Source organism: Drosophila navojoa, chromosome 4, assembly GCF_054131105.1.
Source record: "Drosophila navojoa isolate 15081-1374.11 chromosome 4, UAZ_NAV_1.0, whole genome shotgun sequence".
Lineage (NCBI taxonomy): Eukaryota > Metazoa > Arthropoda > Insecta > Diptera > Drosophilidae > Drosophila > Drosophila navojoa.
Window position 1 is genome coordinate 11542045 of NC_142892.1, and position 12883 is coordinate 11554927.

The 12883-nt window shown below is 47.6% G+C and overlaps 2 protein-coding genes and 1 long non-coding RNA gene across 3 annotated transcripts; 1 reads left to right on the plus strand and 2 right to left on the minus strand.

Moving 5' to 3' along the window:
* Window positions 1–63: 63 nt before the first annotated feature.
* Alp10 (Alkaline phosphatase 10) lies at window positions 64–1965 on the plus strand. Its single transcript, XM_018101267.3, has 3 exons — window positions 64–240; window positions 395–1530; window positions 1595–1965. Exons 1-3 carry the CDS (start codon window positions 138–140, stop codon window positions 1931–1933), a joined length of 1578 nt encoding a protein of 525 aa, XP_017956756.1. The 5' UTR covers window positions 64–137; the 3' UTR covers window positions 1934–1965.
* A 400-nt stretch (window positions 1966–2365) lies between these two features.
* l(3)psg2 (lethal (3) persistent salivary gland 2) lies at window positions 2366–8843 on the minus strand. The gene is made up of 3 exons (XM_030384305.2): window positions 7552–8843; window positions 3846–7475; window positions 2366–3788 (listed from the first exon to the last, which is right to left on the minus strand). The coding sequence occupies exons 1-3, from the start codon at window positions 8442–8444 to the stop codon at window positions 2765–2767; spliced, it is 5547 nt and encodes a 1848-aa protein (XP_030240165.1). The 5' UTR covers window positions 8445–8843; the 3' UTR covers window positions 2366–2764.
* A 2023-nt stretch (window positions 8844–10866) lies between these two features.
* Window positions 10867–11389, minus strand: LOC149091397 (uncharacterized). Its single transcript, XR_016196724.1, has 2 exons — window positions 11147–11389; window positions 10867–11064 (listed from the first exon to the last, which is right to left on the minus strand). It is a non-coding gene; the product is annotated as an uncharacterized LOC149091397 (long non-coding RNA).
* Window positions 11390–12883: the final 1494 nt, after the last annotated feature.

The window sequence follows — 12883 nt, forward strand, 5'->3', positions numbered from 1 at the left end:
AGGAAAATCAAAATAACAAATCATATTTACAGCTCACATTATTATATTGACAGAGGGCCACTCGTAGGCTATATAACGAACTCTGCCTCACACTGGCTCAACAGTCTAGCGCCAAACGTTGACCTAACTACAGCAGAATGGCTAAAGGCTTGGTTAGCTTTTACTTAGCGGGCTGCCTGTTGGCTCTCGCCCTGGTGACGTGTCCGGCCAGAGCAGATCTGTCCGATGAGCAGGAGAATGGTGAGTAGGCGAAATTTAATCAAACAGAAGTCCATGCAGCTAGTTGTAAATCATGGCAAGCCCCAATCATATTATTAATTTTAAATTAGCCCTGATAAGAAGTATCGCTGATGCCTGTTTTAACTTTTCTTTTTTGTATTTTTAACCCGTCTAGAGCAACATCCACGCATGGCCGCCTCGCGTGACTACGTTGAGTTGGACGAGGAGCGGAATTCACGCTTTTGGGTCAACAAGGCCCAGAGCATTCTGGCCGATAAGCTATCGGTCCATAAACAACTGAACGAGAATCGTGCGAAGAACATTATCTTGTTTTTGGGCGACGGCATGTCCGTGCACACGATTGCGGCCACCCGTGCCTTCATGGGCGATAGCAATAAGCAGGTCTACTTCGAGAAGTTCCCCTATGTGGGTCTCTCGAAAACCTACGCAGTGGACGAGCGCACTCCGGACTCGGCCAGCACTGCGACGGCGTACTTGACCGGGGTGAAGGGCAACTACGGCACCATTGGGGTCAATGCCAAGGTGAAGCGGGGCAGTTGCAAGGCGGCTACGGATAAGGCCACGCACACGGAGAGCATTGCACAGTGGGCTCAGGAGGCGGGCAAGTGGGCAGGCCTGGTGACAACGGCTCGTGTCACGCACGCCTCGCCGGCCGGCGCCTACGCCCATGTGGCCGACCGCGCCTGGGAGCACGATGGCAAGGTCACCTCGGCTGGCTGCAGTGCGGACGACAATGTGGACATTGCGCGCCAGCTGGTGGAGTGGCCAGTGGGTCGGGACTTGCGTGTGGTGCTGGGCGGTGGGCGGGCCTACTTCCGTGACAAGAGCATGAAGGATGAGGAGGGCTTCGCGGGCAAGCGCAAGGACGGACGTGACTTAATCAAGGACTGGCAACAGGACAAGGCGCAGCAGGGCGCTGAGGCTAAATATGTCTGGTCGAGCAATGGACTCCACGATGTGGACCTCTCCAGGACCGACTATCTGCTGGGTCTGTTCGATGTCAGCCACTGTCCCTACCACTCCGAGCGCACTGATGTGGCGCCCTCTCTCAGCGAGATGACGGAGGCGGCCATCAAGCTGCTCAGCCGCAACGAGGAGGGATACTTCCTGTTCGTAGAGGGCGGCCGCATCGACATGGCTCACCATGCCACGAAGGCACGCAAAGCTCTCGAGGAAACTGAAGAGTTTGCACGCGCTGTGGAGCTGGCTCGCGAGCTCACCTCGGATGAGGACACGCTCATCGTTGTCACCTCCGACCACTCGCACACAATGACCATCAACGGCTATCCGGTACGTGATCCACACTCATTCCATTCTATTCCGTTCGCTTTTAATTGCTCTCATACCATTGCAGTATCGCCGCCAAAACATCCTCTCACTGGCTCCCAATTTGGCGGACGATGAGAAGCCATTCACCATTCTCTCCTATGCCAATGGACCCGGCTATGCCAATACCTACGATGACAATGGCCGCATGGACTTGTCGAATGTGGACACCGAAGATGCCGAATTCCAGTTCCAGGCCACAGTGCCACTCAAGTCCGAGACCCATGGCGGCGAGGATGTGGCCGTCTTTGCCTCGGGCCCCCACGAGCACTTCTTCTCCGGCAACTACGAGCAGACCACGATACCAGCCCTGATGGCCTATGCGGCCAACATTGCTCCCTTTGCCCAGGACAAGCTAAATAAGTAATTTGAATAAAGCGTTTATTGTGATCAGCAGAATATAGAATAAGACTCTAACAAGAGTTCCAATGTAAGGGCTTAGAATTTTCTCGGACGTCTACAGTCAATATATACAGAGATTATCACTGGAGACTCTTGCATAACTGATCTAGAGAGCCAAGCGAATGAGAATGTGGGAAGTCTCTAGGCATTTGAAAGTGTTAATATTAGATTACCCATAGATTACACATAGTCAGATAATAAATTACCAAAATAAATCCCGAACTATCAATTGAAAGACATTTTTAAATCGTCTAATTACATTGACGTGTGTCTCTCCCAATGTATTTGCGTTTAATTGTAGAATTTTTGTATAAAGTTTTCGTTAAATACATTATATAATGTTGCTTAGGTCTAGGCTGGACTCGATATGCTCCAAGTCGTTCGCATTATTTACAGGTTGTATTTTTTTTTATTTTCTTGTAGAAATCAAGTGAACTAAATGTAAAATGTGACACAATGCTGATTTAGTTCTAATAAAAAATGTTTAACAATAAATGCATTTCGCTCACTACGCTTGATTGTAGAGGGATTGTTAATAATCGAATGAGATAGTGTGTGAGAGAGAGAGAGAGAAAAGAATATAACATGATGATGCAATTGCCAGGAGCTCGTTGGATTGGTAAAAAAAAATATGTCTAGTTTGCTGCGTAGGCCTACAAGGTAACAACTTAAATAACTATTTTATTATGATGTGTTCAGCTGGTGGTGGATGGTTCTAAGTACGTGCGAGTGTAGCTGGGAACCGGTTTCTTGAGGCTGACTGAGGGGATGGATGGTCTTTGATGTATGGGTGCTATTAGGTTTCCAGTAGCTTTGGCGGCGGCTGACCATCGACAGTTGCTTCCACGGGCGGCGCTGTCTCGGCTTCGTTGAGATCATTGTTGGCCTCGTCCAGGCCGGGATTGCAACCGTCCAGGTCCAGTGTCTTGGGCAGTGGCCCGATTTTCTGCAATATGTCGACGGGCATTATCTCTCGCATCGTCGACACCGGCTGTCCTGTGAAATGTGATGACAATGTGGGCAGGGGCGGCGGCGTGAAGAAGGAGGGCACCAATGCTGACGGCGGCGGCGGCGTCGATGGCACCGGCGATCGTGTTAGAACGGGCACGGGCACGGGTACGGGCACTGGCACAGGCACAGGCACTGGAACAGGCACTGGCGTTGTGACAACGGAGGACGCTGGGGTGACAGCTGGCGTTGGGGTCTGCGGATAGCACGAATAGCTCTGGGCTCCCAGCACAGGTATCGGCTGTGAGGCAATGGGCGGCGGAGGCGTTGACACGGCTGACATGGGCGGCGGTCCTCGCAAATAGTGGGGCAACACATTTTGCAGCGGTGGCGGCGGATGCTTACTAAAGAACTCCTGCAGCATGGCGTCCGCTTGTGCGGGCAGCGGCGGCGGCCGATGTCGCATAAAGGCGGGCATCGGCAGGCGTCCAGATTTCACCAGCATGGCCATGTACTTGGGATTGAAGCGGGGCGGCGGATGTTGCAGCGATGGCCGTATCATGCGCTCGCGTGACTTTATAATTGCGCCCTTGATGGGATCAAAGTGATAGTAGCGGAACTTGGGCTTCTTTTTCACTAGAACTGGCTTCTCCATTTGCGCCGGTTTTGGCGCGACGGGCGGCAACGGGGGCGGCATGGCCAGCAGCTGTTCGCGGATGCGCTGCACCTTGGCCGCCTTGGCGGCACAGCGCTCGCGGTAGCGACTCACAGCACGATCCACTGCTACCTCCACAACTTTGCGATCCTCGCTGTCGCTCTCGTAGTTGGGCAACACGTTGTCCACAAAGTTCACTCGCTTGCGCTTCGGTTTGCTGCAATTGCATAAATTTAGTAAACAGCCCAATTGGGAACCTTGTTTGTGTGAATACCTATTGTCCTCTTGCGGTTCCTCGGGCACAACAGGCGGCAGAGTCGTCAGCTCCACAGCAGAGTCCATAGACGGCACAATTTCCAGTACGTTACCTTTCTGCACAGCTACGGGTGTAGTGGCAGCCATTGGCAGTTCGCGCAGCACGGGTATCGCTGATGGCTCCATCAGGCTGCCCGTTCCATAGTCATAGTCCATGGGCGTAACTGGTGCGTTTGCCGAGTACTCGGAGTACTGGGCATAGGCTTGCTCCATGTTGTAGGCGGTGTCCATGTAAGCTGCATAGCTGTCGTACTGCTCCCCGCTCGCATCCTGCTGCATCAGTGACATATTGTAGTAATAGGCAGCGGCTTCCATGCTCTGATTCTCCACAAAGTAATCGGCCAGCATCTGACCATGTGGCGATCTGGATCTGGAGGGTGATCTCGTTCGACTGCGTCTTCGCGAGGGTGAACGCGACCGAGACGGCGACCAGCTGCGTCGCATGGGCGGCGACGGCGGCTTGAATGGAAGCGGAGAGCGTGAGTAGCAGCGCTCGCGACTGTAGGAGCGGCGTCTCGAAGGCGGCGGTGGAGAGCGTGGACCAAGCATCTTGCAGGGCGGCGACAATGAGCTGCGACGTCGTCTCGGCAGCACCTTAACGCGTCGCCTGCGCACCGGACTGCGGCTGCGCGTGCGACTGCGACTCAGGCTGCGACTGCGACTGCGGCTACGACCCATGCCCAGCCGGGACTTGGCAAAGCGTCCGCGACGCGGTGAAAGCATTGGTCGACGGCGTCGCGGACTGGGCGAACGTGTCGAGTCCTTGCTGCGACTGGGCCGCATGTTGCGTCTAAACCGATTCCGCGATATCGAACGAGACCGGGAGCGCTCCCGCGTCCGTGATCGCTTCAGCGGGTGGTGTGGCTGAGGATGATGTGGCGTCTGCGAATGCGGCCTTGATGTCTTGGGGCGCATATCCATAATGGTGGGCTTTACAATCGCTATCTCCTTGGGCGGCTTGGTTTGCTTGCCATCGCCCAGCGCTTGAGGCGCTATATCGGCATCATCCTTGTCGAAGATTGCGGGTTTGCGGGAGAGCTTTAAAGGAGAAATTGTAAGCTTGATGGCCTCACGATTCGCATCAAAGATGTTGTTGACTGGCGACACTGGCCGTGGCTGCTGCTCTTGCTGCTCCTGCTTCTCCTGCTGCTCTTGCTGTTCCTGCGTCTGCTGTTCCTGCAACGGCACTTGTTGCTGCTGCTGTTCCTCCTCGCCGTTCGTCTTTAGTTCCGGTTTGCGATATTTGTTCATTATAGCATTGCGCTGTGAGATGAACAGCGACTCCATTTTGAGCAGCTCCTCGCAGAGATCGTCACCCGAATCGTAGTTCTCGCGCATCATTTGTATGCGCGCCAAATTGTCCTCAAGACTTTTGAGCTTGCGCAGATCCTTGCTAACATTGTTCTTCTTGTGGTTGGCTAACTGTTTGTCAGCCACCGCATCCTCCACGCTCGCTGTCTGGGATTGTGATTGCTCGCCATCTTCCATGCTGATAAGCTGGTGCTCCTGCCCCAGCTCCTGCTTATCCTCACTATCATTCTCATCACTGCTAGAATCCTCATCATCATCGTCCTCGTCATCATCATCATCTTCATTATTGTCATCGGAGCTACTGTCGCTGCTGCTGCTGCTGCTACTGCTGGACGTCGCTTCTGTGTCGCTGGAAGATTCTTCGGCAGTGGAATTGCTTAAGGAACTAGATGTGGTCGCCTGCTCTTTCGCAGCAGCTGCTGCTGCTTCGTTTGCATTGGAGCCCATTTTAATACTCTTCATGAACTTGTCGTACAGCTCGTTAATGTTAATCAGCGCATTGTCATTGCCAACGGCTGCTCCGACTCCACTCGGTACCTGTTGTGGCGTCTGCGGCAGCTTGGCCTTTGGTGGTGGAGTGCTATTGGCATTCCACAGCGCATTCGAGTCATCGTCGTCGCCGTTAAACCGAGTAACAGCCGAAAAGGCAGCAGTCTTGGGTGTGTTACTATCACCACCCGCCATGGAGTCGTCGTTCTCCCAGTTGTCTATGTAGTCATCCGTGTCAGGACTGTGCTCATGGTTCTTGCTAAATTGCGTCGGCGGCGGCGGCTCATTGGCAATCACCACTCCGTTTCGCATCGGCACCTCCCGCTCGGCTTCACGGTCTCGTGGCGGGGTCACATTGCGCTCCACCTTTATTTGCCGCGCTGTGAGCAACGGCGGCGTGCTGGAACGATTCTTCTCCTGCTTGATGACGCGCTCTCTGAACTCGTCGCTGGGGCGCTCACGAGAGCCGTTGCGATGACTACTACCATGTCGATCGCCATTGCGCTGCATGCTGTGACGTGACGACTCTACGGAGCGCCTGGGCGACAGACGACCGGATGTATCTGATAATACTGTTTCACGCTTGAAGGGATTGGTGTGCCGCGGCGGTGCCTGCTGCGGTTCCGGAGTGCAGCGACTTCTTGAAGTCTCCTCTTGGTCAATGGGCTCCTGTTTGATGTGCATCTCCTTGGATGTTTCCTTTTTGTTACGGTGCTCGGTGCTCTTACGCAGCAGCTGTTCCCGCGTGGCCAGCAGCGCCTCGTAGTGCAGATCTGTGTCCTCGAGCAGTGCACCAATGCGAATGTGAATCTCATTGTGCATCTTCAGCTGCTGCGGCGGTGTCGATTTGATAGGCTCTAAGCTGGATAGGGTTTTCAATTGAAGATCTTCCAGCGGCGGCGTTGTGCTGCGCTCAGCAGGCACTTCGGCTTTTGGTTCGGCAGTTTTTTCAGCTGGCTGTTTTTTATTGGCTGGGCTGCTGGCTTTCTTCAGTCTTGGCGGTGACTCGGCGAATATATCAAAGGCTTTCCCTGTTGCGTTGGGCAACGGTGGCGGCGTTAGCTCCTCTCGGTCAATCTCTTGAGCTGCGCTATTGGCTTGTGGCAGTGGTGGCATGGGCGGGGTCTTTGCTCTAATCTCTGGCTCTGGCCTGCGACTATGGCTTCTACTTCGTGTGCGACGATTTGACTTTCTGTTATGATCATCGCTGGTCCGATCTCGACGTTTCTCTCTCGTAGCTGACGAGCGCTTCTCAATGGATCGTGATGTTGAATTGTCTTCGCGTTTTTTCTCCTTTGGGTGTTCCCTTTGCTTATCCGAATTCCTCTCCTTGGAGCGTTCTCTCTTGTCTTTGGAACGATCCATTTGCTTACCGTTTGAACAGTCCTTTCTCTCCTTGGAGCCCTTCCTTTGCTTGCTATTGGAACTTTCCTTTCTTTCTTTCGAGCGTGAGCTGTGCCTCTCTTTGGAGCGTTCTCTCTTTTCGCGGAATCGTTCCCTGGAGCGTTCTTTGGGCCTCTCCTTTGAGCGATCTTTTTTTGACTCTCTCGAACGTTCTCTCTGTCTGTCCTTGAAGCGATCTCTTTGCTTATCCTTATGTTCTTGGGGTGCTTCCCTTGATCGCTTGCTTTGATCCTTGCTCAAGTCTTTGCTATTTACTACGCTGGTTTCCTTGTCGCTGTTCTTGACCGGATTTATATCTTTTTGCTTGCAGCTCTTGTGCTGTGCATTGCTACATTCCGAAACCAGATTAAAAACGAAAGACACGGGCGGCTGCGATGTTGTCCAGCTAGAAGTAAATATTTTCCAAACTCGAACATAGTGAACAGTGTCAAAAATATCTTATCTACAACTGTCATACTTACATTATATCGGACTGCGTGCGCTTACTGGCTTGGGTTTGCGCTTGGGCCTGACTGGGGGGCAGCACAGGCCCGTATGATCCCGATGTGAGACTAGTCTGACCTTTGGGTCCATTAATTGGCGACGCTGTTGACAGTTGGGGCGGGGGTGTGCCCCTAGGCGTAGGACCTCGATTGAAAATAGGTGGTCGGTTGAAGAACATCGGTGGCATAGCGCGCATGCCTCCACGCAGCATCCTGGGCATAAAACCTCTACGCGAATAATCAATACATGGCGGACGCATATGAAACCTCAGCTGACTGAGCCCATGAAAAGGATGGCCACTGGCTCGAGGTGGCGGTGGCAGCGGTGCTGCAGCTGCAGCTGCCTCAGCTTGTTTTTCCTTGCGTGCTTTTTGTACATCCTCCACGTTCGTTTGTTCCTCCGCCGATGAGTCTGTGTCCGAGTACAGGCCCTCACTGTCGTCCGCATCGTCTGTTGATGTTCCCGTCGTTGTAGCCACTGTATGAGCTGCGGTGCCATTTTCCACTGGATAAGTCTTTGTTGGCATTTCAGCTGATGTTTTAGAAGTCGCCTCCTTACGCCTGATGGTCTCCAGCTCGAGAATAGCGCGCTCATTTTCCTCACATTTGTCCGTATCGATTTGTGTCAGCTTGCGCAATGTCTTGCTCATAACGTCCTTGGCGAGCATTTTTTTCGGTGCCGGACTAGCGTTGCCTGGCTGCTGATGCGGTGGCGTGACCAGCTCACCTGGCTCCAGGCTATTATCACCATCTTGTAATTCATCGGTTATTGCAGTGACCTCGGCAATTGAAGGCGTCGTCTTTTGTTTTTCAATCCCGCCGCTGGCGCTGTCGTCGTCGCCGCCTCCATCGATGCGCGTCACTAGTGACATTTTTGCATAAGCTTGCGTGGAAACGTTTTTCGTGTAGAACTTGTCTGATTTTAGATTCAATGGCGGCGCCGCGTTGTGTTGCGTTGCTTGCACGATGAAAATGTGTAGTAATCAATGCGTTTGCGTTTTCGGGGTGCGGGTGCGGGTGTGGGTCATCCTCATTGACAGTGCGGTGTGTACTTGCTGATTTGTTGATTGAAATCTCGGTGGACGCCCGATCCTGTGTTTTCCACGTACGGCACACACGCTTCGTCGCATCCACGTGCACACGTTTTAAGTTTGCTTTTGTTTGAATACTTCATGTAAAAAAGTGTTTATGCATTTTCAAAGAGCTTATGTTCATTTTTGGGTCATGACTTGCGCAGACGATACCGATACTTTCAGGGCTGCAAAGCGATAGTTATGTCGGCTGTATCACTTGCATAAGAAACGTTGAATATGAACAGCAAGCCAATATCTATGCTTTTGTTAATTTCAATCGATAAAAAGTAAAGTAATATTTTATTTGCGATTGAAATGTACTATCTACATAACTTGATCATATAATGTGGCTTTTCACAAACAGCACAAGAGTATGCAATAGAACAGCTGTTACAGTTTGACAGCCATTGGCTGGGCTAGGCCACTATCGATAAGCGGCAAACGATAAACGATGTATTTTAAATTGACTAAACGGTACGTTGATAAATTAAATTAAAGACCAATATAGTAAGTGCATAATGCATTTAGCAGCGGAAATTGAGCAAGAAAACTCGCTCAAACATCACACTTTACATCAAACGCCACTTATTTCCGCTTCCTACCGGCGATGCAATGCGCACTCAAATGCGAAGTGCAAATAAATGACAAATAACGAATTCACCTGCTGCTCTTACCTGCTCGTTGCTAGCCCAGGCACCCAACTCAAGCGAAACGCTTTTTCCCTGTTCAAAATTGAGGAAAAGCCTCCACGTCTGCGATTATGACATAGCATATGGGAAAGAAAAAGAAGGGCCTTGCAGCCCAAGCATTTTCGCCAGCAGCCAAGAGAGTGCATCGAAATCAAGCCTCTGGCCGCCATCAGCCGGTGGCTTGGCCACAGTTTTTCTTACCTTGTATATATTTGCATGGCAACTTTCACCGGTTGCTGCAGACCGACAGACTTGTCGCTATCTCTGCTGTTGCTGTTGCTGTTGCTGCATAGTCGACAGCTGCTCCGGCTGCTGCAACCGAGGCGAAAGGTGCAAATTAATTTGTGGCGCCCCAACAATAACCTTCCTCGCTTTGTCTTTGTCATTAAATGTACTTTAAGTGGAGCTTCTTTGAAAATCTTTTCTCGTTTTCCCAAAAACTTCAAAATGTGACTTGCTATCGTTTTCGCAAATCGCATTTGGTAACTCAGCTTGCATTAAGAAAAATCCAGCCATTGTCTAACAAGATGTCGAAAAACAGATGCTGTTAAATATTCATAAATACATATATAAATATATATAACAGTAGCGGGCTTTGACATTTGAATCTATTTATTTATTTATTCATTTTGTTGTTGTTGGCTGTTGCCAAAACTTTTGCCACCTTAGTGTGAAAAACCTTGTGCTTTGTTTTCCTTCACGCTCAAGTCCTGCCGATTTTGGTAAACATGCGTAAGCAAGTGAGACAATGCGTTTATTCATTGGGTTTCTACCTTGAATTTATTTGAATATACATATATTCACTTGTTAATAAAATGTTTATTAATAGATAATAATTTAATAAGCAATCTCAATTTTTCCATAGAGCTTTGATGTGCTGAAATTGAAAAAGAATTCTGAAAGTATTCAAGATTTAGTGTTTCTGGAATATATATAAATAAATTGCATTTAATTTTATACTCCGATGCATCTTCTTACTGGTAACTTTTATAGAACGATTCTCAATGATTAACTCAGCTGGAAATTTGAACTTCTCCACTAAAGTTTTCTTGATGAGGCTGCTGAGTTCTTTTCGTTTTCAGATTCACAAAACACTCCCATAGCTATAAATCCGGCAATTAACATTTCTAAATGCCATTTCAAGCCAAATATGTTTGCTGTTGTTGTTTTTGCTAAGCATTTATGATCTGCTTAACAAATAATAATAATAGGAAAAAGAGCGCTAAAAAGCGCAACGCTGCTTGGGCATTGAGGGCGACAGAGTTTGTTGCTAGCTGTTGTACATTGTTGCTGCTGTTGTTGTTGACAACTGAACACTGCAAATGCCACTGCCTACAGCTACATCAACAACTCCAACAACAACGCCAACCAACCAACCAACCAAGTCATTGACATTCAACACGAAGCTTCGAAGCCAACTGAAACCAAACAACCAACAGAGCTTGAACTAGAAAACTGTTAAATGGGCTTGCCAGAACGGATGGTGTTAATTGCTAAGATAGATGTAGGTAGGATGAATAGAAAAAATGAACTTAAATTAAAAACTATATCCAATTGGCCTTTATACACGATAATAATGATAAATTACAATTTAAATTTCTCCATGCCTCAAAACAAAACTATCTTTAATTTGCGGATCTCCACACATGAACAAAATATAATGATGTGGTCTCCCTGCAATTCAGTTCAAATCAGACTTTTGTAGTTGTAGTTGCATGCCCTGATGGGAGCTGGAAAGCTCGTTTAATTTATATGTGTATATAATATATGTTAGATATATACATTTGTGAGGTGCTAAATAGCCGATAGCACCTGAGTGTTGTTCCACGCGCGGTAAATGGAGGATGCGGTTCGTACGAGCATCATCAATTTGCTGGCATTTTTTTCTTTATACTGATGAATCACAAAATAGGCAAACAAAAACCAGATCTAAGCTCTAAGATGATCCAGAGCAAGGAACAGTAAATGCATTTGTTCGAGCTGTTAAATAATTTATGATACTCGATATACTAAAAAATACAAATATAGCTTACGTAGAGTATTAGCCGATGCATACATATATTTATATACTACAGCGGGCATGTCGAATCCGGATAAACTAGAACTCTTGAATACCAAAACTGTGAAAGTAGCTGATGAAAGTAGCTGTTCTAACGATTGATTAAATGATGCATATATGTATATATATAATAAATATGTATACTCTCTTAGGGCATGACAAATTAAATATAAAACTAAATGCTTTAATGTTTTAGATGAAGTAATACCAAGTTAAGTAAATGAACACTGTCCATACCCCTCTTGGTTTTAGAGCCAACTAATGCACCTAATGACAGCAAGATCTATAAATTATATAATCCATAAATCTCGATCTTCGGTACTTTTTTGTATTGGAGACAACTGCAATTGGAGAGTTATGGTTAGTAAAATATATAAGAAGAACAGAACAGTCTGCTACATTGTATAATGTGAATACCCGTTGTGTTGCAGTACCTACATAAAATATTATAAAATTCCCCTGACAAACAAAATTATTCTAATACACTATTGCTAATTGGATTCCACTCTCCCGTGACCAACTTGATATATAATTGTCGCTTCCAGTGGGAAATCGGATGCATTCAATGCACAAATATTGGCGAGCGGGCTTTAGAATAGCTGTTCCATGGCAATCGATTCGTTAGATAGGGCATTGCGAATTCGACTATAGCTGTAAAATATTAGGAATGTCACGCATGACAGGCAAAAAAGATGTTTACTTCGTTTTTTCTGCTGCTTGTTTACCTTTTTTTCAAAAACCTTTTTTTTTTTATATTTTTTTTAATATTAGCTAATTTTAAACAAAATCAAAATGGCGTCAACAAATTGTGTGGCTATTATTTACGAGCTTTGCGGTGTTTTATTTTCTCTGTTTCTTATTTTTATTTCTGTTTTTTTTTTTTTTTTTTTTTGGCTTTTGGTTTTTTGTTGTTTCGTGTACATCTGTGATTAGTTATTAAGCAGACAAGCATGTCTATGCATGCGCTTGGGGCACTTGCACACACACACATATGTAAGCATGTATACACATACACACACACACACACACATGGGACAGCATCTTTCATTGCTCTCTGTCGAGTCGTAAAGGCAGCATTAACAGCACCTTTTGTTTTTCACCTGCTGCCGGTACATTCCCAGACATTTCGCCAAGCCGAGTCGCTGGTGCCAAGTCTCCGCTTGGTACCGCCAATTCCCAAACTAACAAAGCGCAAATCCAGTTGCTTCAATCGAAATACACCAACGAAAATCAAGTAAAACTCAAAATAATCTTTCCAGATCTTCATAATAAAAAGAAAATTGTATTTATAAACAGCAAAAAATAATAATAAAATCAACCTAAAATAATCTGCATTAACTCCCATATTAGACAGTTACAAAATTGTAATTCGCTGGCAACAAATTTGAATTCGGAAATATGCAAAAAATTAATTCACACTGACTGCACAATTGCGCCGTAGACATTCACAATGACTGGCCATATGAATATACATACATATATTATTATAA

Excerpts from the sequence above, each read along its gene's own strand:
- Alp10 (XM_018101267.3), top strand. The coding sequence starts at position 138 with ATGGCTAAAGGCTTGGTTAGCTTTTACTTAGCGGGCTGCCTGTTGGCT. Across the intron at positions 241-394 it reads GTCCGATGAGCAGGAGAATG|AGCAACATCCACGCATGGCC; the intron begins GTGAGTAGGCGA and ends TAACCCGTCTAG. Across the intron at positions 1,531-1,594 it reads TGACCATCAACGGCTATCCG|TATCGCCGCCAAAACATCCT; the intron begins GTACGTGATCCA and ends ATACCATTGCAG.